Source organism: Adelges cooleyi, unplaced genomic scaffold (assembly GCF_023614345.1).
Source record: "Adelges cooleyi isolate 19-005CV unplaced genomic scaffold, UGA_ACOO_1.1 ACOO_flye_CR_arks_rails_tigmint_CR_PRNA_30, whole genome shotgun sequence".
Classification (NCBI taxonomy): Eukaryota; Metazoa; Arthropoda; class Insecta; order Hemiptera; family Adelgidae; genus Adelges; species Adelges cooleyi.
The window spans coordinates 381348-402831 of record NW_026095971.1 but is presented as its reverse complement, the minus strand read 5'-3'; the positions used below and the strand labels follow the sequence as shown (position 1 = coordinate 402831).

Sequence of the window (21484 nt, the reverse complement as noted above, 5' to 3'; positions counted from 1 at the left end):
TGGCCGCGTCGATGCAGTGCAGTGGGGGGGGGGGGCCCGGTACGCCATCTCGCGGTAACTCCAACGGCGGCCGCTTGGCTTTATTATTCGTTACAAAACCTATTCACACTCGTGCCCCGTAAACAAACAACGACGTCCACGGCCGCCGGTCTTGTCTATCAGTCGGTTTCATTTCGTTTGTTGGTAGAATATTTGCTACATTGTGTTTTCCTACATTTACTACCCTGTTCTCCGTATCTGCATCGCGTGCCATACACTCGAAGAGTTTTTAGTGCGTACGCCCGTAGACCACGGATTACCGCCAACATATTTTTTTGAATATCGCCCGGCAAGTTTTTTTCTAGTCGTCACCGCCGCAACACGTTATTATAATGTCCGAAGTGGCTGCAGAAAACAACGTACCCGCCGCCGTCGCCGCGGAACCCGTCGTCAACAACGGCAACATAGAAAACAACCAGGTAAACGTCTAATTGGCTATTTTGTTCGTGCAAGTCGATTGAACAGCCAACCGATGCCACCGTCCGTTTTTGCCGCCAAACCTTACCGGCGGCGTGTGATCCGATCGCGCCGTTTCATTGAAAAAGGCTTTTCCGTCGACGGTTTGCCTTCTTTCTTCCTCCCTTGTAGCACCACGGAACCGCGGCAAAAAATTACGAAAAACGGTGGCTTTGGCTCCCCTCCTCCGGCCCGCCATCTCATTGCTTTAATACCCGCTTGGCCGCCGCCGCATTGTAATAATACGCCGTGTTGATTTTTATTCTTGCCGTTACTCGTATTACAGATTGCCCGCTTGCCCGACCTGGCCTTTTGGCCATTTGTCTACAGTTCCATGTCGTTGTGTTTTAACGGTTATACGGGTCTACGGTGTTCGACATCGCCGTAGTTGTGACTTGTACTCCATGTCGATGTCGTTCGCCGTCCCGTCGAATCGTCATGTCGACGGCGTCCTCGTATGGTTACCGTACACACTCGACACGATTACCGTATGGGCACGTCGACTATTGTACACATTGCCTCACTGACGGCCGGCGTGTGTTCGCGGTTATTTACCTTCCCGCCAATTTATTAATTTTAACTCGTTATTACAATTTTTCGACTAATTTTCGTTTAAGCAAAACGTTATTCGCAACAGTATAGAACGTTTCGAAATGATTTTTTTTTAATCGTTTACAAGGTAATAAGGGCTATACGATACAGTCTTAAATTTAAGCTAGTATTTATCCACATTTATCCATGTTACTAATTACAAAAAAAAAAAAAATACATAGCTGTAAATAATATAAAAAAAAAACTGTCGTTACCTAACTGTTTTAGGTACAATAGTTTTTACCTGTGACGTTTTTAATGGGTGTAATTATAAAAATGACTATTAAATACATGTAAATTAACTTGACTTTTTGAAATAGGGAACATATTTTATTAAAAGATTTTTCAATTGGGATTTTAGTTAGTTTTCAGTGTTCAACGCATTAAGTCAAATTGTGTTTTTGACGTTTGATAGAATATTCCTAACATTCATTTTAATTACAAATAATTGTTTTTAGAATAATTAAGTTTACTATAGTAGAAAATTAATTGGGCTTGATTTAATTATAGGAGAGCGAAAAACGTGGACGCAAGCGAAATGCTGGTGGAAAACGTACAAAAGCTTTGGATATTATTAATGCAGAGGCTGAGCTTATTACAAAAGTATGTATTAACATGGTTGTTTATATGTAATTAAATATGTAATATAATTATAGTTGTATATTAATAATTGTGTGAAAAATGAAAATATTAACAGTTTTGAAATAAAATGATTATGTAACCGTATTTTTTAGGGATTAAATAGTTCTGAGGAAGTTGATGGAAGGAGAACAACACGATCTTCTACAAGAGGTTCGACTGCTGCATCGAAGGCAAAAAGTGATGCTCCTCCACCAAAAAAAGAAAAGAAAACCCCAACAGGAAAAGGTGATACTCATTTGCATTTATGTAATGTGATTATTATAGCTCTAAATTTAAAATTTATAACTTAGGTAAAAGAGGGAGGAAATCTAAGGCAGTTGCAAATGACGAAGAAGAAGAAATAGTTTCTGCTGAAGAAAATGGCATTGCTGAAAATGATAGTGAATCCAAAGATGATAAGGGCGGTAGTTCTACTGAAGAAGAAGTAGATTCAAAAACTGAAGAAAAAGTAGTAGAAAATGGAAATGAATCAACCGATGATGAGAAAAAGGTGGATGAGGTAATGAAACATTAATTAAATGTCATAAATTAAATTTAAATGGCTTAAAATATAAATAATTTTTAACAGGGCAAGGAACCTGCATCTGAACCTGAAAAATCTTCAGTAACGGAAGAAAAAAAAGATTCCTCTGAATCATAAGCTGTAAATCAAAATGCTAATGTTTTAGTGTTTAATAAGTCTAGTGTTAAGCAAGAAATATAATACTTAAATTTATTTTGATAGTTACTGTCATGACTTTGGTACAAGTTTTTTTCTTTTTTTAATTTAGTGTCTACTCATATTTTTTTTTTTTAACTGGCCGTCCTGGTATCCAGGCATTGACTTAACTTTTGGACAAATTTTTCTAAACAATACTCATTCTGGTACAAGCATCTTCATTTGTTTTATCAGCATATAGTTGTTATGTTACCATTCTATATTGTCAGATGTGACAAAACCACAATTATAATTACCACTGTGAAACATATTTTGCATCTTTTTTAATTCAACTGTCTTGATAATTATTTAATAAATTGTAGCTTAAAAAATATTAATAGTCTTTGTATGTTAATAAAAGTAGTAATATTTATATTAAATATCTAGTAGATAGTACTCTTAAATACTTTTTTCTGTAACTTGTAGTAATAATTATTTCCTGTGAAAAAGAAATTGTCTTTTTTTTTTTTTCGAAAAAACACTTTTTATATTGTAATACTAAATCAAATATTTTTCACAAAATTAAATAAATAAAAATAATATATAATATTTATGAAAACAATATTTAAGTATATGAGTATATATTATACTCTAATTGGCTGATGGTCACATGTTGTTTTAATCTAACCTTATCTCTAACCTTTTAACTGTTTTATAGATGTTTTTTATAATAATACATTAATTAATGTAATATAGTTTAGTAAACATATACATACATTTAAAATGTACCTAATGGTCCATATGCTAAACTATTGATTTAAAATTTTTGTTTGTAATTTTTGCTATGTAATTATTATCAATGTGACTAGATTACATTATAATATGCGAGTTTCCTTTTTATTATTTTTTATTAAGCGTAATATTGATATATGCTATATAAATAGATGAATCTATATATATATGTAATATTAGGGTGTATAATATTATTATTGTGAATAAGAAAACTATTTTATAATATATTATTTAATACACTATAATGTATTTTTATATAGCACAAAATGATAACCTTTGGAATGATTTGATCACGATTGTATTTAATAAGATATGTTTCATTTCATTATATGTATTTAGATATATTTTGTTTTTGTAAAGTATTACAAAAGAAACATTAGAAAAATGTCTCAAAAATAATATTTGAAAATTAAATAATCTGTATTTCGTTGTATTTTTCTATATATTATATATATATTAAACGAAACAGTCATTTCGTCTTAAGTCGTATTTAATAATTTACAAGAAATAAGAATTTCAAGTGCTTTACATCGATTTCTTCCGCTCTTTTTCATACAATTGTTGCCTTATTTAGGCCTTTTATTATAAATTAGCATTTTGTACAAATGAATTGATAATTTTTTTTTGAAACATTTATATTAACATCTGTAGTATGTGTTCCAAGTAGCATATAAATAGGAAAATAAATCAATCATGAACATAAATGACTGTTTTAATTTGTTTACTGTGTTTAGTTTTTGTATGTATGTTATTATATTTACAAGTTAATTCAAAGTTGAGGCCTAGAATTAAAATTAATTTAGAGGGATGTAATTAGTAGCTTTCAAATACATAAAACGACTTGTAGCCGTTACGTATATGAAGTGTTTTTCAATATTATGAATCATACTATTAATTAGGACGACTATGAATTTATAAAAAAAGTTGCGATTCGAAAAAAACGCGACTTCTTACATGTTATACAACTAAATTAATACGTAGACCAATATTTAAAAGCGGGAAGGAATGTAGCAGATTGAAGTTCAAAGTTAATATTTTAATTAAATTAAAAAGAAAATAATCGTGATATTTTAAGTTAAAGATAATGTTGAAGCATGATAATGTTTTGGGCTTTGTTAAACAAGTCGAGTTGATGAGTAAATGAGTTAACTAAACAAACATAACGTGATGCGAAAAATCTCAGCATAGGAATAAAAATTACATTTCATAATATGTTTTAAATTTAAATTTGTCTATGGTCTATGCCCTATAAAAGTTATCATCTATCTAAAAATCTATGCTATAGTTAAAAATAGAAAAGTGGCATTAGAAGCTGGAAACAAAAAAATGATCCTTTGTGATTATGGCTGACAACGATCATAAAGAAACATTGTTGATTTGTTTCCAGATTCAAGTGCCACTTCTGTAAAGGTTAACCATAAATATAAAAAATGTAATTCTTTGCAGAGTTGTGGAATATTTATTTTAGCTTCGATCCAAAGCAGTGAAGGTATTGGTTTTACTATGAAGTGGGTTTTTTTTTTATCTGTATACACTGTAACTTTTTTAATACTGGACCAATTCCTTCGAGTAGCAACTCTATAAATCACAAATTTCATCCAGTGACTAGTTGGTACTTAAGGTAGGTAAACGATGAACAAGTTTTCTTCTTCACAGTTAAAATTTGAAAAAAACCATACGAGTTTTTAAGTTAGAACTTTTACTGGCTATAATTTCGAGAAAAAGAGTCGGATCAAGTTTAAATTTATAAGGAATATCTATTTCGTATGCCCTCGCACGTCAATTGTCTCAAATTTTAATTACACTCATTTACCTTCCCCCTAGGGGGAGTGCAAGTTTTTTAGCTGTTAATTTTGGACTTGTTAAAACTGTATGTTCTCAGATTTCGTATATTTTAACAAAAACCTAAAATCTTTAAAAAAATGTATCAAACTAATACAACAATTTTATGTAGATCTATGCAGAACGGTACTATAAAGTTTGGATACTCAACTGCCACTTTTAGCTTAACTCGAAGCGTTAATTTGAAAGTGATTTTATCCGAGAGGACTAATACAGTAGAGTATATGCATAATGGAATCAAAGCATAGAGGGGACGGAGAGGTCACAGGTCTACAGGAATAATTATAAATAAAAGTGATAAAAAATCACTTTAAAATAAACGGGCTTTTGTAAATACAGCACTTCAATTTAATACTTTCTAAATTTGCTGGTTTACACTGTGCTTGGTTTGGACCGTACTGGCTTGAAAATACTAACTACTGATTTGTATCGAAGCGTTTTTTCGAAAGTGATTCTATCACTTTAAGATTTAAAAATTCCTGTAAACCTGTGACCTCCCCGTCCCCACTATGCCCCGACCCCACCTTACTGGTTTTTTTTCATTTTCTGAGTTTGCATATGTTATTTGTTCATTTCACAGGGGATGGGTTGGTAATACAAAGCAAATATTCTGTAGTCTATAAGATGTATATTTCACCTTATATTAAAATGGCGACGCAGACAGCTCAGTGGGCAGAGCAGCCGACCGGCAAGCGATAGGTCTGGTGCAAAATTGTTGATTTATTTTCCACGTTTTTAGCACTACGATAGAAGGGGCTGTAAAAAACATCCACCCTCCCAAACAGTGACCCCGAATCTGAACGCGGGGTTAAATTATTGACTTCTAAACCAAAATTAAGAGTTTCAAAATAAAATTTTGCAGAGTAAAATTGCGATTTTTACATTGTCAATTAGTTATGATAATCTTTAATGAAATTAATGCGTCTAGTCCCCATAAATTCCAAGCTTTTTGAACCGTCTTATTAGAGCAACTTTCTGATATGGGTGGGCTAAAAGTACCATCCAAGAAATGTAGGTAGCTAAGATTTATGACTGTGACCACATTGGAAAAATAATATATCATGATAAAAAGTATTGGCCACACTTTTAGTCGGTTGTTTATTTACATAACCGTCAATTAGGTAGTCGACTTGACCAACGCTTTAGGGGAACACGGGGCAAAGTGGGGTAAACTGTACTTTTTTTTACATCTCTTAAAACTTACATAAAAAAAAAAAATCAAATTTTCATAAAAAATGTATAATCAATTGCCATAACCTATAGATTGCGTGAACAAAATTTGAAAGGAAAAAATTGAATTTTAGGTGAATTACAGGTCTTCAGACATTAGCGTCCCCACTTTGCCCCATGTTCCCCTACTGTCTCGTGTGACGTTTTATATCTAATGCGGTCATGCTGTGTTCAGAAAAATTGTATATGTAAGGTCCATATACTTAAATTGTCTCCCCCGAAAAAAAGTTTATTCGCTCCGGAACAAATATCGGATAGGAACTTTTTAAGAACTATATCCGGACCCTTGGTCTGCAGTCTGTGTACCAACCTTCCTCCGACATGGGCCAATGTCGGACACGTCTTTTGATCTTCCTCTTTACTGATCTACGATGTTTAGAAAAGGTCTCATGAATGATACATGAATTCTGTCCATTGGAAGTATGTCCTGTTAGGAATTTTCTCTTTCCGTTCTTACTTTTTTAAATGCAGGTCGATAAAAAATGAATGTTTTTTTTTTTTTTTGACAAGTAGGTACAGTCGCACAGAGATTAAAAACAAGTGTTATTATGGCACAATAATAATATGATTTATTAATATTTATTCAATAAATAATTACGCGTTAAATTAAAAAAAAAAATAAGGTAGATGTATGGAACAAGCATATTATATTAAATTAAATTAAAACATTATTAATCTGACTAGCGCACGAAATATAGCGCGGTAGGTGTACTTATATATTGTTGTGTATGGTGTACACTATAGGGATAGTCTTAATGGAACACAACGTTGGTTAATCCGCTACATATAGGTATATTATAATATATTTATTTTAAATATTAAAAATAAAAATGGTACTATTGTGTGTACCTATATTACGATCGAATAGTGTTTACGCATCCCTAGATGGGTTATCGCGCAGATACATAGTACAAATACAGTAGATTTAATTAAATGATGAAAAGTGAATGAATAAAAACATGCGTAATAATGTGTAATCGCACACACACGCACAAATACACTTTTACATTTTGTATGTAATAGATAGCAAGCTAAATGCTAATGTAAATGCCGCTAAGTGTTACTAATTTAGGCTTGTATAAAGTTCAATGCTAAAATATGTTTTAATTACAAAATGATTATTAAAAGCAAAAGTTCTTAACTAATTTAAAAACAAACAATATATAATAGTTAATCCTTAAATTGAAAAATTGAAAAATGTATTAATTGTACAGTATACAATTTGGTATATTATACTATTAGTTAGTCGCAGTAGATACTTAGCGGTGGCAATGATGTTGAATGTCTTGCTCATTTGGTCTTTTGCACGAGATTGCTAGTGTCGTGTCTGAAAAAATTACAATATCCAAAATGTAATTAATTTACAGTCGTTTCCAAAAAAACGCATTTATATCATTATCCAAACATATTATTATTTTTTTTTTTTATAATTTATTGCGCGAAAAAAATTAAAAAGCAAGTAACGCTATAAGCGAGTGACAATAATAAATTAGACACTTAGAATAGTATTCTAATTTCTACATACCCGTTGGACCGTCCACCTCGTGTTAGCTATATAGCCTACTAAAAATAAAACGTAGTACAAATCGCATAATAACATACCTATGTATTCGTACACATTTTAATAAAATAATCCTTTTATTTGAATGATTTAGCGTGTAATATCAATATAGATTTGTTTTTCCATGGCTTAATATTGGCCGTTCGGAACCTTTGCCACAACCACCACACTATAGTATATACATACTACCAGGGTACAGCCGAATTAAAAAAATTGGTAGAACATCTCTTAATCCTCAATCGGGTACGTGACCAGCGTACATTCATACCTCACGCGTCCAGTGATGGATTTTAAAACCTAAATATCTTGAATATATAGATAGAACCATACAGGTGGTCGGTGGCCCCACCTTTATAAGAGATATAATAGTGACATAAAAAGAAAGAAAATGTATAAGGAGAAATAAGTAGTGATGCGGTGTTCAAAAAAGGACCTCTTGTCGGCATTTTCAAAAATCGAGTTATTGCCATTTCGGGAGAAATATTAAGGATAATCACCTGATATGAGCTTATAGTGTTAATTCTTAATATTATGGCGGATTAAGCGATAGGAAGGCTAATTTTTTTTGTCTATTTAAAGTCATAACCTGTGTGCAAGAACCTAAAATTAATAATATTAGTATGAAAAAGCTTTGTTTTGTTAGTGTATCAAACATTAAAAAAGCAAAAATATAATATATATACTTGTCGCAAGTCACAGGTCGATTTTTATTGCTAAAACAGTTATCATTACAACATAACGTAAAAAAAAAAAAAACAATATATGTTTTTAACTAATTACTAATTAGCTGTAGTTTAATACGTCGCCGATTTTCGAAAACCAACGTGAACGGATGACGGATAATGAGATCAGTCTGGCAATAACAACAGTCAATAGTTTTAACAGCGTATCATAATAACATACTTACAAATTGTATATAGTCGACAATTATCAATAATCGCATAGGCACTTTAATCGTTTAGCCCTTAACAGTAATAGTCAATTATACCTAATTATATTTTGTACAAGAAGCTAACTATTGTCACGATAACAATTGATAAATGGTATAGGTATATAGGTAAATTATATACATTTTTAAAATCACAACCCTTTTTCGATATTATTATTTTATGATTTATAATGAAAAAAAAAAAAAAAAAAAAAAAAACAGTTTTAGATTTCAACGTTCGTTATGAACTAGTCAACAACAACGATCAACACAAAAAACAAGGTGGCCAGCAGCCGTACGCTAGGGTTATTGTATGTACAACATTTATTATCATCGTTGTCATTATTGATGGTATTGTAATTATTTTCGCTGTCGTTATCGTTGATTTCTGGTCCGAAATATTTGGTGTCGTTGACGATGTCCGGCCAAGCGGCCGTGGGAAATCGGTTTACCCGAAACACCACTTGGGCGTCAGTGGTCAAAGACTGTGTAAATATAAACGATGAAGGTTTACGCCTCAAGTGATTTTTTTTATAATAATAACTGTACATTCCAAGAGCAGCGTGTTAAAGAAAAACATTAAAAACACGGTTAGTCCTTACCACACACAAAAGCATTAATTTTCATGTTAAGAAGCGATTCAAAAAACATCCTCCACGTAGCCGTAAACTACCTCTTTTACTACTTAAAAATGTCGGGGTTTTAAAAGCATTAAAAAAAAATTTAAAAAAATTAAGCGACAAGATAACGTAAGTACCTAATTACATGTATGTATTTCGATTGTATGTATATATATTTTAAAGTTAGTTAAATTCTAAGGCTATACTCGGAATTAACGGAGAACATACAAACAATTATTGTTAGAAAATCGGTTGTACAGTGTTATTATGGATAACGAAGTGGCGAGAATCAAAAGGGTCTTTAATAAGTCGTTTTGAAGATTTAAAAACAATTTTACAAAATATCAAAATATTTCAATAATATTACCACAATGTGTTTTATTCTATTTTTGTACGTGAACGACTCATGATATGCAAACCGCTAAATCGATTTTCTCACGTGGCAAGTCTATAGATCAAAAACTGTATCTGAAAGATACATTATTGGGCTAAAAAATATACCCCTTTCTCTTCAAAATCGAGAAAAAACACCCAAATAATTTACACCTTTTTCAACTTTAACTTGCGGAGTATTATAAACTTTTTAAAAAAAATAGTCTTACTACATTTAAACTTGGACGAGTAGCCGAGTGGGGGTATAAGGTGTAAGTGTGTTTGGCGCTCACTATCGCCAATTCGATACTAGGCCACCGTCGGGGCTCCGTTTAGGTTAGGTGGAAAAAGAGCCGCCATCCCTTCTCCTGATTACCTGCCCCAATTAGCGAATTCGTCTAGAAACTATTATCTCATAACGACAGTGTTGGGCCTTAATGACCTGTTAAGCTGATGAATTTTGGTTACCGACGAATAATTATTCTTCGGCATTATTTTTTAACTGAAAAGGTCACTGTCGTATTGGTAGGATAACAATTAATACGACAAATAGGTACTTCGATAACGGCGGTACGTGTCCAAATCTATTGTTTTAGGAAACTCTCAAAAGACGTAGTTTACGACAATAGTGTTAGCGACCGATTGGTTTTATTTGATTAGAGATTCTTGAAAAGAAAAACTTTACCTGTTGCAAGATGCGACATTTTTGGCAGACACGGATTTTTGGTCGAGATTAACGTAGCCAGACTCTTGTATCCGTACATCGCTAACACACCCTTCGAATCCTGTAATGCGGTTAACGCTCAACGACGAAATGGTATCCGGCAATCCGCCTGTACACAATCAACAAAACCCAAAATTTACCGTAGTCGCATAACAAATATAGTGTGATTTTAAGTTTGACGAATAACCTACATTGATTTAGAGCGAATGACACTGTTTTTTTTTTTTTAAATAGGAAACATAAATCGGCTTACCAATGTAAATCAAATCGGATGACTCCAAGAGCTTTTCGAGTCCTTCGCCCCGGTCCTTGCCGAATTCCGTCGTCCGTCTGTCCAACTCCAGAGACCACTCATTGCCGTTACCGCGAACCGTTACCGAGTGCGGTTCGTTGTCGTTGACGTGGTGGTCGGTTGCTCTGATCGACGTGGTAAGCTGCATTGTTCCTCTGGACTTGCGGCTGAACTCCACGTAGCCGTTGACGACTGCAACAGTGAGTCAACAGACAAATAAACACGAGCGAAAAATAAACCGTCGATATTGCTTACTCGAAATTGCGATATAGTTTTCTATTAGTTCCTTTCCATCGGCGACCTCGCCTTGCCAATAGAGCAGTCCGTTGGCCGACGACGTGGTGAACGCCAGCGATATGGAATGTTCCCCTTTGGTCTTGTCTATCAGCGCTTTGTCCAACTGCAGGTAACTGTTTCCGGTAAAATTGGCCGTGATATCTAACGTGACTTCTAAAAACGCCAAAGAGTTTACGTGAAATCACAAACTTAAATAAAAAAAAAAAAAAGCAAAAACAACTCGCGTTCGGTTCTTACTTTCGTTACAAGTGGGCCCCGAATATCCCAGGGGGCAATCGCATTTATACGAGCTGGCATCGATGTCGGTACAAGAGCCTCCGTTGTGGCATGGGTTCAAAGTGGAGCACAGGTTGGCCTCAGCATCGCATTTGGGACCGCTAAAGTCGCCGTAAGGCAATGTTAAGTTAGTTTGATTAAATCGTCCGACTATAATCGTTTGCTTACCTATAACCCGGTTCACATTCGCAAGTATATTCGTAGTACTTGGTCGTGGAATGGCAACTGGCGCCGTTTTTGCAATGGTTGTACGAACAGGCGTCTCCGCGCACATTAGCACAGTCTTCAATGTTGGCCGAATCGATAGCCGAATTGATCACGTCCAAATCTATTCCGGAGATTTCAAGCTACGTGGCAAACATCAGTAAAATCAATTAATCAAGTACAGAATGAGAGAAAGCACAAAGTGGACACTATTTTAGTTTGTCTATAGCTTTTAAGGAAAATTTGGTCAAAATCCGGATTTTCAGGATTTTGAAAATCCTTAAACTTTTTATGTGTTGAAAATCTTAACTAATTTTTTATTCTAAAATTTCTGTTTCACAGCATTTCATTTCGGATTTAAAAATGTTCAAATCCATATTTTGTCCAACTCTGCTCACGGGATAGTCGACAATTTAAGTTCAATGTTCATAATGAGTATGCATAACTCACCCCTTTAATGCATCCTTTAAAACCACTATCAACTTCGACTTGCGAAGAAATTTTTATTTTGTACGGATCATAACCGCCAACGAAGAGATGAGTTTTTAGTTCTAATGGGAGCATGTTTCCGTTTTCGATTGCTCTGATCGGCGATTCTCTGTTGACAGACAACCTGCTCTCTTGTGTAAACGTGTTGCGGCTGATGACAATCGTCGCCCATTCACCAATTTCCAAATATTGTCGGCTTCGTAACATGGACGTTATACCTAAACACGGAAGTCGGACGAACGTGTAGTGTGTTTTATTAATGTAGTGGTAAAATCGGGGACCAGTGCGTGCGTACCGTTAACTGTGTATCGGAATTCCACTTGTCTGTCTTTAATGATAATTGCCATGTACTGGCCTATTCCTTGAAGGTTTTGCGCCGCGTAGAGAATCACACCGTCCACCAACGACGTAGGATTGATTTTCAACGATATGTTTAACCTGAAATATAAATGGACATTTAACATGTGTAATATGTGCATTGTATTGGATGCCGAGTTGTACTTTTGTTGTGACGTCGGTGCCGGGTACGCTAAGTAAGAATGACCGGAGAAATATGGTTCGACGATTTCGATGTTACGTTCGCATCTCTTTCCGATTGTGCCCACTTTGCATTTGCATTCGATCTCTTCGTGACCGGTCAGACATTCTCCGAGTCCACAAACACCTAAACCAGTCCCCAACGATAACATATTATTCAATGTCTGTCGCGTTGTAATAATTGTCACAAAACGTTTACCTGGCGTACAAACTTCCCGAATGTTCTGGCAATAGTCACCACTGAAACCGGGTTGGCAAATGCACGAATATTCTTGGCTGACGCCTTGGGCTTCTTGGCATATCCCTTGGTTCATACACCGGTTGTTGGAACATACGTCGCACGTTCCTAGACCGTTCTTGTCCACCGAGTCCTTCATCAAGTTGTACGAACGGGCTTCGGACTTGAAGCCGCTCACGCAACCTACAAAACGATCATGTGGCGACGAGTAAGAAAACAAATCAACACCTTAACATTTTACACCGTATTGAGCCGATCGACCGCGGACACAAAACATTCGACTTACCGACGAATCCTTTACGGAATCCTGCGTCCTTGTGAATAGAATTGAAGTCTGGCACTCCACCGACATACATTGGTTGAGCCAAGTCCATTCCTTGGAACGTACCAGGGCTGACACCTTGGTAAGGTCCACGGCCGTCGATGTACATGTTACCGTGTTTCTTCACTCTTGCCAGCTTGGCCGTGTGCCACACGCCTATCGATACAGGTTCCGTTGCTCTAATGACCGCCGCACCAGAACCCACATCGAACCTGAACTCCGGTACACCTCCGTTCAGACCAAACGAGAAGAAGTCACCGGCGGCTCCGGGCTTTTGGCCGTTGTACAATATGAGACCATCCTCCTCTTCGGGTTTGAAGTGCACCTCGATGTTGAACTCTAAGTAAGTGTTCAAAAGGGTGGGGAACGCCAAGTAGCTGTCGGTGCCACGGAACGAAGGTACAATACCGGTGACGACCAGCACCACCGGCACGTCAATCCTCAGGTTGTCGTTAGAAGCCGTGCACAAGTATAGACCGGCGCTCTTTTCCGTCACGTTGTACATGGTCAAGTTTTTCTAAAAACCGACAATTCCGTCAACGACAGATGTTCCACCGACCGCGGGAACGAAGGAGGATAAAATGACTCGGTAATTTACTTATCTATGATTTTACTTACGCGATCAAAAATAGGTTCCATTTGAGGTCCGAATTTCGACCAGGAATATTCGACCGGCGGCGTTAAGTCCGTGTTGCACTCGATGACCACCGACTTTCCGTAAGGCGCATACTTGGTGTTCACTGACGGTAAGGCGGCGTCAGACGATTGTTCTGTAATACAATGGATATTTTAATGGAAACTGAAAAAAACTCTATTGTATTCGTTTCATTTTTCGTTGGATAACTTACGACCAGTCGAAAGCGATAACGTTTATCCGAATCGCAGCGTTAAATTAACAGACATAAAATAATATTATTATATTAATAGTTATGAGGACGTCATACCACCATTTATTAAGGAGTAAGGTATAGGACATTTTTTGCAAAATCTTAATTTAAAGGTGATGTATTATTAGTTTAGTAATTAAGACACTTTTTTGTCATTTAATTTATTTTTCGTACCATCACAGCATCCACGACAGCGATTAAAATATTGTTTTCGTTTAATCATAGCTACCGTTGGTTGTAAATAATATAGATAGCCCACTGGCATGTAATTTTTGCGTTAATCGGTAAATTGTTGCCGTCGTAGAGTGCTTTATACGGTTTTTAGTTATGGCGGTAGGTACCGTGAGCGCTGACGATTGTCGCGCAGCAAAAGATACATGCCAGCGCCATTTATATTATTTATAATCAATCATAACTACGCATATTATCTATTATTGACTAAATAATAACCGTAGAAACAATTTTTTTACATATTGAAAATAATGAGAACTTTATCTAGGTTATCTCTTCTGCCTAGTTAAAGTTTCTCCTCTTCTTAACGATAACATTTTTTTCAATAACGACCGCGGACCGACTAGTAGCGACACCTAAGTCGGCCTTTTACGACAGGCGTGAAACCCTTGGAAGAATTCTTTCTCCCCTATCCACACAGGGATTACTCGTTAGTATGTATGCCATGTACTTACGCGTCACTGCTAATTCGTAGTCTTCCGTAACGATGTTGTTGTTTTGGTCACGTCTCGTGCATCTGTACGTGCCACCGTTCTCAGGGTTCACGTGGACGATCCTGTTGACATAAAGGAAGTCAGAAAATGTCATAACGAGCAGTAGCAGCAGCCGAGACGTACTTGATGGTGGAGCCTTGGTTTTCGACGTTTTTCTCCATGTCGTCGTTAACTTTAGCCCACGATATCTCACTGTACTCGCCGGGAACTCTGACGTCGCTGGACCATATGCATTCTAAATCGAGAGTGTCGCCCACGTGTACGGTCTTCAAACCGGGTTTGATGTACAGACCGGAGTTGCGACCTTTTGTTGCGTTATATCGAAAAAAAAAAAAATAGTACAATACGGTTAGGTGACTCACAATACGGTGTTAGAGGAATCGGAAATTAACAGATTTCGGAAGTATTGAAAATAACCGTTGCGTTCGAATAACCGAAAACGCTCTTACCTGAATCATTGCCCGTGAAAGGAAAGTATCATATGTAATGCTTTCTTGATAGGTTTTTACAAAAGTATTACGATTAAGTTAGATTATAAGTAAGGCAATCGCTGTTTTTGCACGCGGTCGTGACATTTTGATTGGTGGTTTAGTAGTTCGATGATCAAGAAAGCAAAATGCATTTGATTTTTTTAAATATTAATAGAGAAGAAAAAAATATAAGGGAAAACGAACCAATTCGATTACTGTTGCGGGAACACGTTTCTTCCTCGTCCGAATTGTCAGCGCAGTCCTGAGCGCCGTCGCAATATTGTGACAAATTAATGCAAACGCCATCTTTACAGCGAAACTCGTCGCGTAGACAAGGTCCTGTACGTTTGTTAACATAGACAATCACCATCACCAAAAGCGAAAACCACAACAGAAGGTGACAAAACCGTGCAATAAGTGAGAAAAAAAAAATCATAACAATAATAATTAAAATACTAATAATTTAGCAAAAAAAAAAAAAAAAAACGATAACACTATTATTGTTGTTCTTGTCTCGTTTTCCAATAGCGCTTACGCTTGAATGTTGCAATAATACTCGTTTACATAGTGAGAAGCAACACAGAAACCGATTTACTCAGTCTATGTCATGATTTTACTGCAACAACGCCCAAAATGAAGAATAACAGGATATGTTGGCGAATTTTCGATAAATTTAAAAAAACTCTAATATTTCAAGTACTAAAATTTACTATTTTAAATTCCTAGCTATAACATTTTTACTAATTCATATTTCATAAATCCTCCAACAAATTGCCTTTAGAAATATTCTATTATTTATTTTATCTAGTAACTTGTTTTAGATACCTTCCACTATTTATCGATCGGTGGTTGCAATAATTTTATCTTAATCAACAGCGGCCCGAGTATTCTAGTTTCTCTACTGTGGGAGAAAAATTTGATTTTTTGGGACATCTATTTAGAATGGTTCTATTCCTTTAATTGACAATTAAATGATACAATGCACGCAATTTGAAAGAACCCGTAACTTTAAATACTTTGGGGTAGATATAAACTCACAAGCAGATGGCCACGATGAGATACTTAGAAGAATCCCAGCTGGAAACAAATACTATTTTTCATTAGTCCAATTATTTAAGTTTAAAAAGTTATCGAGAAGGACAAAAATGTTTCATTACATTTAGGCATAGCTATTGGAAAATTACACTTCTAATACCCAGGAACAATAACAAATTGTAACATTGTGTATACAATTTTTTTTAAAAAAACTTCTAACATTTATGTTTTTGCAAAAAAAAAAAATATCACATACAGTGTGATGTGTGTGGCGAAAACACACACAAAGTAAATAATTTTACACAAACTCAAAAATGTTCTACTTTTTTACTTAAGTAAGTGTTAATGTGTGTGTGTGAAAATGTTGTGTACTGAAGTATAAGTGTGTATTAGACGATAAGCAAACGTTGACATAATACAATATGCTGACTGATTATAAGTTATAAGTGATTGTCTATTCATTGTCATTAACGTACCGACAATAAGTGTTGTGTCACGGTAAAATATATATTTATTATACAAAAATATTCTAAATTATGATATCTGTAAACTTTACAAAATTAGCCGAGTTAAACGTGACAAGTCAACGGGCGGGATTCAAACGTCCGTTGCCATTGACGACTACTTGTAAGCGATGACGTTTTAACTAAATATGACACGGATGAACATGCTAATAATGTGTGTGATACGGATGCTATTTTATGTAATTATATAATGTGTCGATGAACGTGATAAATGATATACTAACGACGATTTCGATTACTTACGGAGCACTCTGAGGTCTATGTAGTCGGTGCCTGAACCGTATGGGGTTTCCACCTTACACAGGTACCGATCGTTGTCGTCGATCTTCAAATTTTGTAATCGCAACACGTTTCCGTACACCTGAGTGTCGTTGGGTAATGGCGATCGATATCGACTCCACTTCACCGAGTATTGCTGTAAATCAGTTATATGATCTCAATTGAGCCAACACAGTATATATATATATACTCCTCAAGAACAATCTGATATAAGGATCGCAAACATTAAGTTGATTGAAAGAATATATTACTTTGAAAAGAAATCCGGAAGTAGAAAACGTGTTACGTTTAAAAGTATGCATAGAGTCGAAAAAGTTCAAGAATATCGATGCTTATAAAAAGTTTTCGAACAATTCAAAACTGCTCGTATTTGTTGAAAACTTCCATGTTTATTTGAAAAAAAATGTGTGATATGAATCATAGATGTTCTAAACTTACCTCGCTCGTTTTGGGCACAGTGCATCGGAGATTAATCGTACTGCCTTCGTAAGCTTCTTGATTATGTTCTACCGCTTTGATGAGTGGCGCAGGTGGCTCTCTCGAGTGATCTGTTAATTATTAATTGTTAATAATACACTTTGTCCGAAAAACCGATTGTTGTTAAATTTGTTTTATACCGTTCACTATGACTTCGGCAACCGATTCGGCTTCTCCGACATTATTGACCGCTTTACACAAATATCTACCGGTGTCCTGTTCGGTGATACTGATAAACTAAAAAAATAATTCGGTTGTCTTTGAATAATTTTCTTTTCTTCAGTTTTTTAACTACTTTATTTATTAGATTTCTCGAAGTTTGTATACGGTTGACAGTTAGGTTAGGCTTAGTATATTTACAAATTTGAGTTGTGTACTGGTTACATATTATTTTCTCGCTGTCTGTAAACGACAAACGAAAATGTGATAGCCGGAAAAGAATAGTGATGGGTAGAACACGCATCATCGTATATAAACTACGACGGAGATGATCATTTCAGTCTATGGACAGCAGCGAAGAGAACAAAACGTAACCAGCACGCAACATATTGGAAGATGATAGACAAAAAAAATTGACATTGATCTTTTTTCCCCGCAGCCCTTCACTTATTTCATATTAGCTTGTCCCCTTTTATCAATACATATCCACATCATTATTATGTTTTTTTTATCGGCTAATTTCCCTTAATTTATATTTAATCCCTCGTTTAATTTCGTATAGCATTACCATATATATATTATGTAAAACAAAATTTTAAACGTCAGAAAGATTTGGTTTACAATTAGTTTACCCTAAGATATTCTCCATTGGTCTGTACGGTCGGCGGTAACGATCGGCTGGATAGTTTTGACCAAGTGATCGTTATCGGTTGATCTCCTTCTGCGGTGCAAATGATCTGAGCGTTATCACCTCGTCTCACGATTTGTCTGGTAGGGTTTAAGAATATCCTTGGTGGCTCTGAAAATCGATGGATCGAAGTTATCAACGATAGTGTTGGTCACCAACGTTAAACAAAATGATATCGCTACTATTATTATATGTTAATAAATATTACCTCCGGCAACACAAAGTTGTTTTTTTTCTGTTAGCGTGTCAAAATGATAAACGCACATATTTTGCGATGATTATTGTTAAATATAATTTGTTACAGTATAAAACCAGATACGATCAATAACTTAGGGACTTACCGACAACTTTCAACGAAACTGGTCGACTAAACACGACGTTTCCGCCTGGAGAAATGCCTATGCAATTGTATTGACCTTGATCCGATTTCTGTACGTTTTTTAAGACTAGATAGTTTTCATAGATGTCGTGCTCCTCTGACAGCGGTAACCGATCACTTCTGGTCCAAGTCAAGGTAATGCGGTCTCTAGCCGCGGTTGCACCTACAAACAATTTGGGTTAGTGCACTTTTATCAGTCGATACTAGGTGGAACTTTTAAAACGAAAATCTAGAGGCTCCAGAGGCTTATCACTCCATTAAAATAATTGAACACAATCAGAGGACATGCCATTATCTGTGACAACTCCCAATAGAGCTAACAACATCGAATAATTAGACAGCCAATTTTGGTTGAGACTTCTTTGTCGCGAATTTTTCGTTGCTATTATAAATGATTTTAGGTGTTAAGGCGTCACTTACCGGCGTTACAGGTTAATACCGCTCTGGATCCGACTACATTAACCAGGTCTTCATCCGGTTTGATGTTGGAAGCGATATTGTAATCGTCACCGGATATGTCTCCTCTATTGGGTCCTTTTTCATTGACTTCTCCACCGGTTATATCATTGATGTCATCGGAAACAGTCAGCTGTAAACGTTCTTCGACGATTCCAGCATTGTTTTGAGCTAGGCAAGAGTATATTCCAGCGTCTGACAGCTGAGCATTGTTTATTTCGAACAAAGCGTTACTACTCAGTGTCGACTCGCTTCTGGCCCTACATAGGTGATTAATATTATTTTTATATCTACAATATTATTAGTAATTATTAATCTTTTATTTAATGTAACGTAAGCAATAATTGTGTATATATTTGTAAATTTACAGTGCTATTAATAGTAAATATTTACGCGAAAATTAATTACAAATACATAAAATATTGTTTGATATTGGCTAGAAATAATTATACCTATTTACACGATGAGAGTACTCTTGCGATAGTGCGATAGGTACTATCATAGCTGTTTACACGTTTAGAGTTTTACTATCACTATGGCAATAGCTACTATTGTGACAGCAACTATCACGTTTTCTATCATCGTGTAAATGGGCCTTTACACATGTGAGAAATCAGTAATACATTTTTTAACCGAGCAATGTTCGAATTGGTACTGTATTTAATCTAACTAAAATGGATAAAAGAGAATAGAGAAAACAAAATAGAGACATAGAAATAGTTCCAATGATTTAAATGAGAACGATTCAAAATAATAGCTAATGTATTAAAGAGATTTTATGAGACAGTACTTAGTAAAGGCTGAGAGCCTATCCATTCTAAAAATCTAAGTAGCTGAAGGAAGTAGCAAAGCAGTATCGTAGCCAGATATATATATTTTTTGTGTGGGGGGGGGGGGGGGTCACTAGTTATTAAAGATTAAAAGGATAGTATACATTTTAATAACATTTTGGTAATACAACATTTTGAGTGCTTATAGTACCTATAATATAAAAACAAATAATTCGGACATGTACCTCTGGTGTCCTTTCTTAGCTAAGACACTGTAGCAAAAAATGAAAAAATAGCAGCTACACACGTATGGTTAATTATAAAACATAGAATGTAATATTGTCCTTATGTTTTTAATTTTTATGAACATTCTTATTACAATAATAAAATCTCTTTCTCATCACAACCGTGTATCTTATCCGCTGTTTTCTTTTAAGTATCATAATAAAAACTTAGTCTACGTTAAAAACAATAATTTTAAACAAACATTGAGGGTTTTATTCAGATGTTGTGACAACCCTGCGTAATTCGTATATTGTGTGTACTTACGCGTTCAAGCTATCCGAAACTGACTCGATTTTCGTCCAGGTGACACTAGGTAGCGGGCTTCCCGTAGCCAAGCATTCCAACCTCACAGATTTGCCCGGCATTACCGTGACATCTCGTGATGGCCTCAGTGTAATTTCTGGTGCAGACTGGACTTCGAGGATGGCGGTGGCCGACGTCATACCGGCGTTGTTCCATGCCTCGCACACATATTCGCCAGCACTTGATGCTTCCATTCCGCTAATTCTAGAACATCGATGGTGAAACGTTTAGAATGGAAATTGATTTCGGCACTGCAATATTGTCAGTGGTCGTACCTCAAAACGCCGCCCTTCAACAGTTCTACTTGACTCGGTAAGGTTTGATTGTTACGTCTGGTCCATTTGATTTCGGGAGTAGGTATTCCACTAATCGCGCGGCATTGGAACAAAACGCTGCCACCAATAGTAACGGTCTGTCTAGCGTTTGGATACAATTCGATGATAGGAGGTTCTCTTCCTGAAAACGATGTAAATTTCAATTATTAATACGTTATCCGAACAACATAGCGATAAAGCACATTACGATCGATATCGAGGACCGTGGACACTTGTGATGTTCCGGCTTCGTTGGTCGCTTTACACAGGTAAACACCGCGGTCTCTGACTTGTGCGGACGGGATCCTTAGAGTCGAGCCGAATATCTATTTTTAAGGTCATGTGCGCATCAGTATAGTTGTATGTTTCCAATATTTAATTTTTTTTTTTATATTCCGTATAACTGTAGGTCAACCTGATTTCCTATTAGCGTACTTACCTGAGCATTAGGAGATAAATCCTCTTTTTCCCCGACTTTGGACCATTGTACTTGAATGTTTGGATCGTTAGTCGAAAGACAACGGAATTCAGCGGGGGTACCTTGTGCAACCTTTTGTCTTTCCGGATCAACACGCAACGTCGGTGGACTCCTAAACAAAATAATTAAACGTTAGCTCGGCTGTAGGTACTGGTTGTAATGGCTT

The 21484-nt window shown here is 35.7% G+C and overlaps 2 protein-coding genes across 9 annotated transcripts in view; one reads left to right on the top strand and one right to left on the bottom strand.

Annotated features, from left to right (window-relative positions):
- Nucleotides 1-92: 92 nt before the first annotated feature.
- On the top strand, nucleotides 93-2866 carry LOC126838307 (protein B4). Its single transcript, XM_050572634.1, has 5 exons — nucleotides 93-458; nucleotides 1597-1689; nucleotides 1821-1953; nucleotides 2019-2227; nucleotides 2297-2866. Exons 1-5 carry the CDS (start codon nucleotides 372-374, stop codon nucleotides 2366-2368), a joined length of 594 nt encoding a protein of 197 aa, XP_050428591.1. The 5' UTR covers nucleotides 93-371; the 3' UTR covers nucleotides 2369-2866.
- Nucleotides 2867-6784: 3918 nt separating this feature from the next.
- The window catches only part of LOC126838810 (basement membrane-specific heparan sulfate proteoglycan core protein-like), a 141385-nt gene continuing 126685 nt past the window's right edge, over nucleotides 6785-21484 (bottom strand). For 7 of the 8 annotated variants that reach the window (XM_050573529.1, XM_050573534.1, XM_050573531.1 and 4 more), the window contains 25 exons: nucleotides 21280-21430; nucleotides 21049-21166; nucleotides 20802-20982; nucleotides 20488-20730; nucleotides 19133-19428; nucleotides 18675-18875; nucleotides 18278-18444; nucleotides 17627-17723; nucleotides 17448-17557; nucleotides 16974-17145; nucleotides 15376-15510; nucleotides 14825-15005; nucleotides 14663-14763; nucleotides 13708-13859; nucleotides 13054-13606; nucleotides 12729-12950; nucleotides 12494-12656; nucleotides 12288-12430; nucleotides 11954-12210; nucleotides 11468-11646; nucleotides 11261-11400; nucleotides 10982-11176; nucleotides 10688-10918; nucleotides 10396-10543; nucleotides 6785-7556 (listed from right to left, as the gene is read on the bottom strand). In XM_050573529.1, coding sequence (XP_050429486.1) covers nucleotides 7520-7556; nucleotides 10396-10543; nucleotides 10688-10918; nucleotides 10982-11176; nucleotides 11261-11400; nucleotides 11468-11646; nucleotides 11954-12210; nucleotides 12288-12430; nucleotides 12494-12656; nucleotides 12729-12950; nucleotides 13054-13606; nucleotides 13708-13859; nucleotides 14663-14763; nucleotides 14825-15005; nucleotides 15376-15510; nucleotides 16974-17145; nucleotides 17448-17557; nucleotides 17627-17723; nucleotides 18278-18444; nucleotides 18675-18875; nucleotides 19133-19428; nucleotides 20488-20730; nucleotides 20802-20982; nucleotides 21049-21166; nucleotides 21280-21430 — 4573 coding nt within the window. In that variant the 3' untranslated portion in view covers nucleotides 6785-7519. The remainder of the gene's footprint in view (nucleotides 7557-10395; nucleotides 10544-10687; nucleotides 10919-10981; nucleotides 11177-11260; nucleotides 11401-11467; nucleotides 11647-11953; nucleotides 12211-12287; nucleotides 12431-12493; nucleotides 12657-12728; nucleotides 12951-13053; nucleotides 13607-13707; nucleotides 13860-14662; nucleotides 14764-14824; nucleotides 15006-15375; nucleotides 15511-16973; nucleotides 17146-17447; nucleotides 17558-17626; nucleotides 17724-18277; nucleotides 18445-18674; nucleotides 18876-19132; nucleotides 19429-20487; nucleotides 20731-20801; nucleotides 20983-21048; nucleotides 21167-21279; nucleotides 21431-21484) is intronic. The other variant, XM_050573532.1, reaches the window with a different exon arrangement.

What these genes read in the sequence shown, in the direction of transcription:
- LOC126838307 (XM_050572634.1), top strand. Translation starts at nt 372, where the DNA reads ATGTCCGAAGTGGCTGCAGAAAACAACGTACCCGCCGCCGTCGCCGCG. An exon ending in GAAAACCCCAACAGGAAAAG is followed by an intron (nt 1,954 to 2,018) that starts GTGATACTCATT and finishes TTTATAACTTAG; the next exon opens with GTAAAAGAGGGAGGAAATCT. An exon ending in ATGAGAAAAAGGTGGATGAG is followed by an intron (nt 2,228 to 2,296) that starts GTAATGAAACAT and finishes AATTTTTAACAG; the next exon opens with GGCAAGGAACCTGCATCTGA.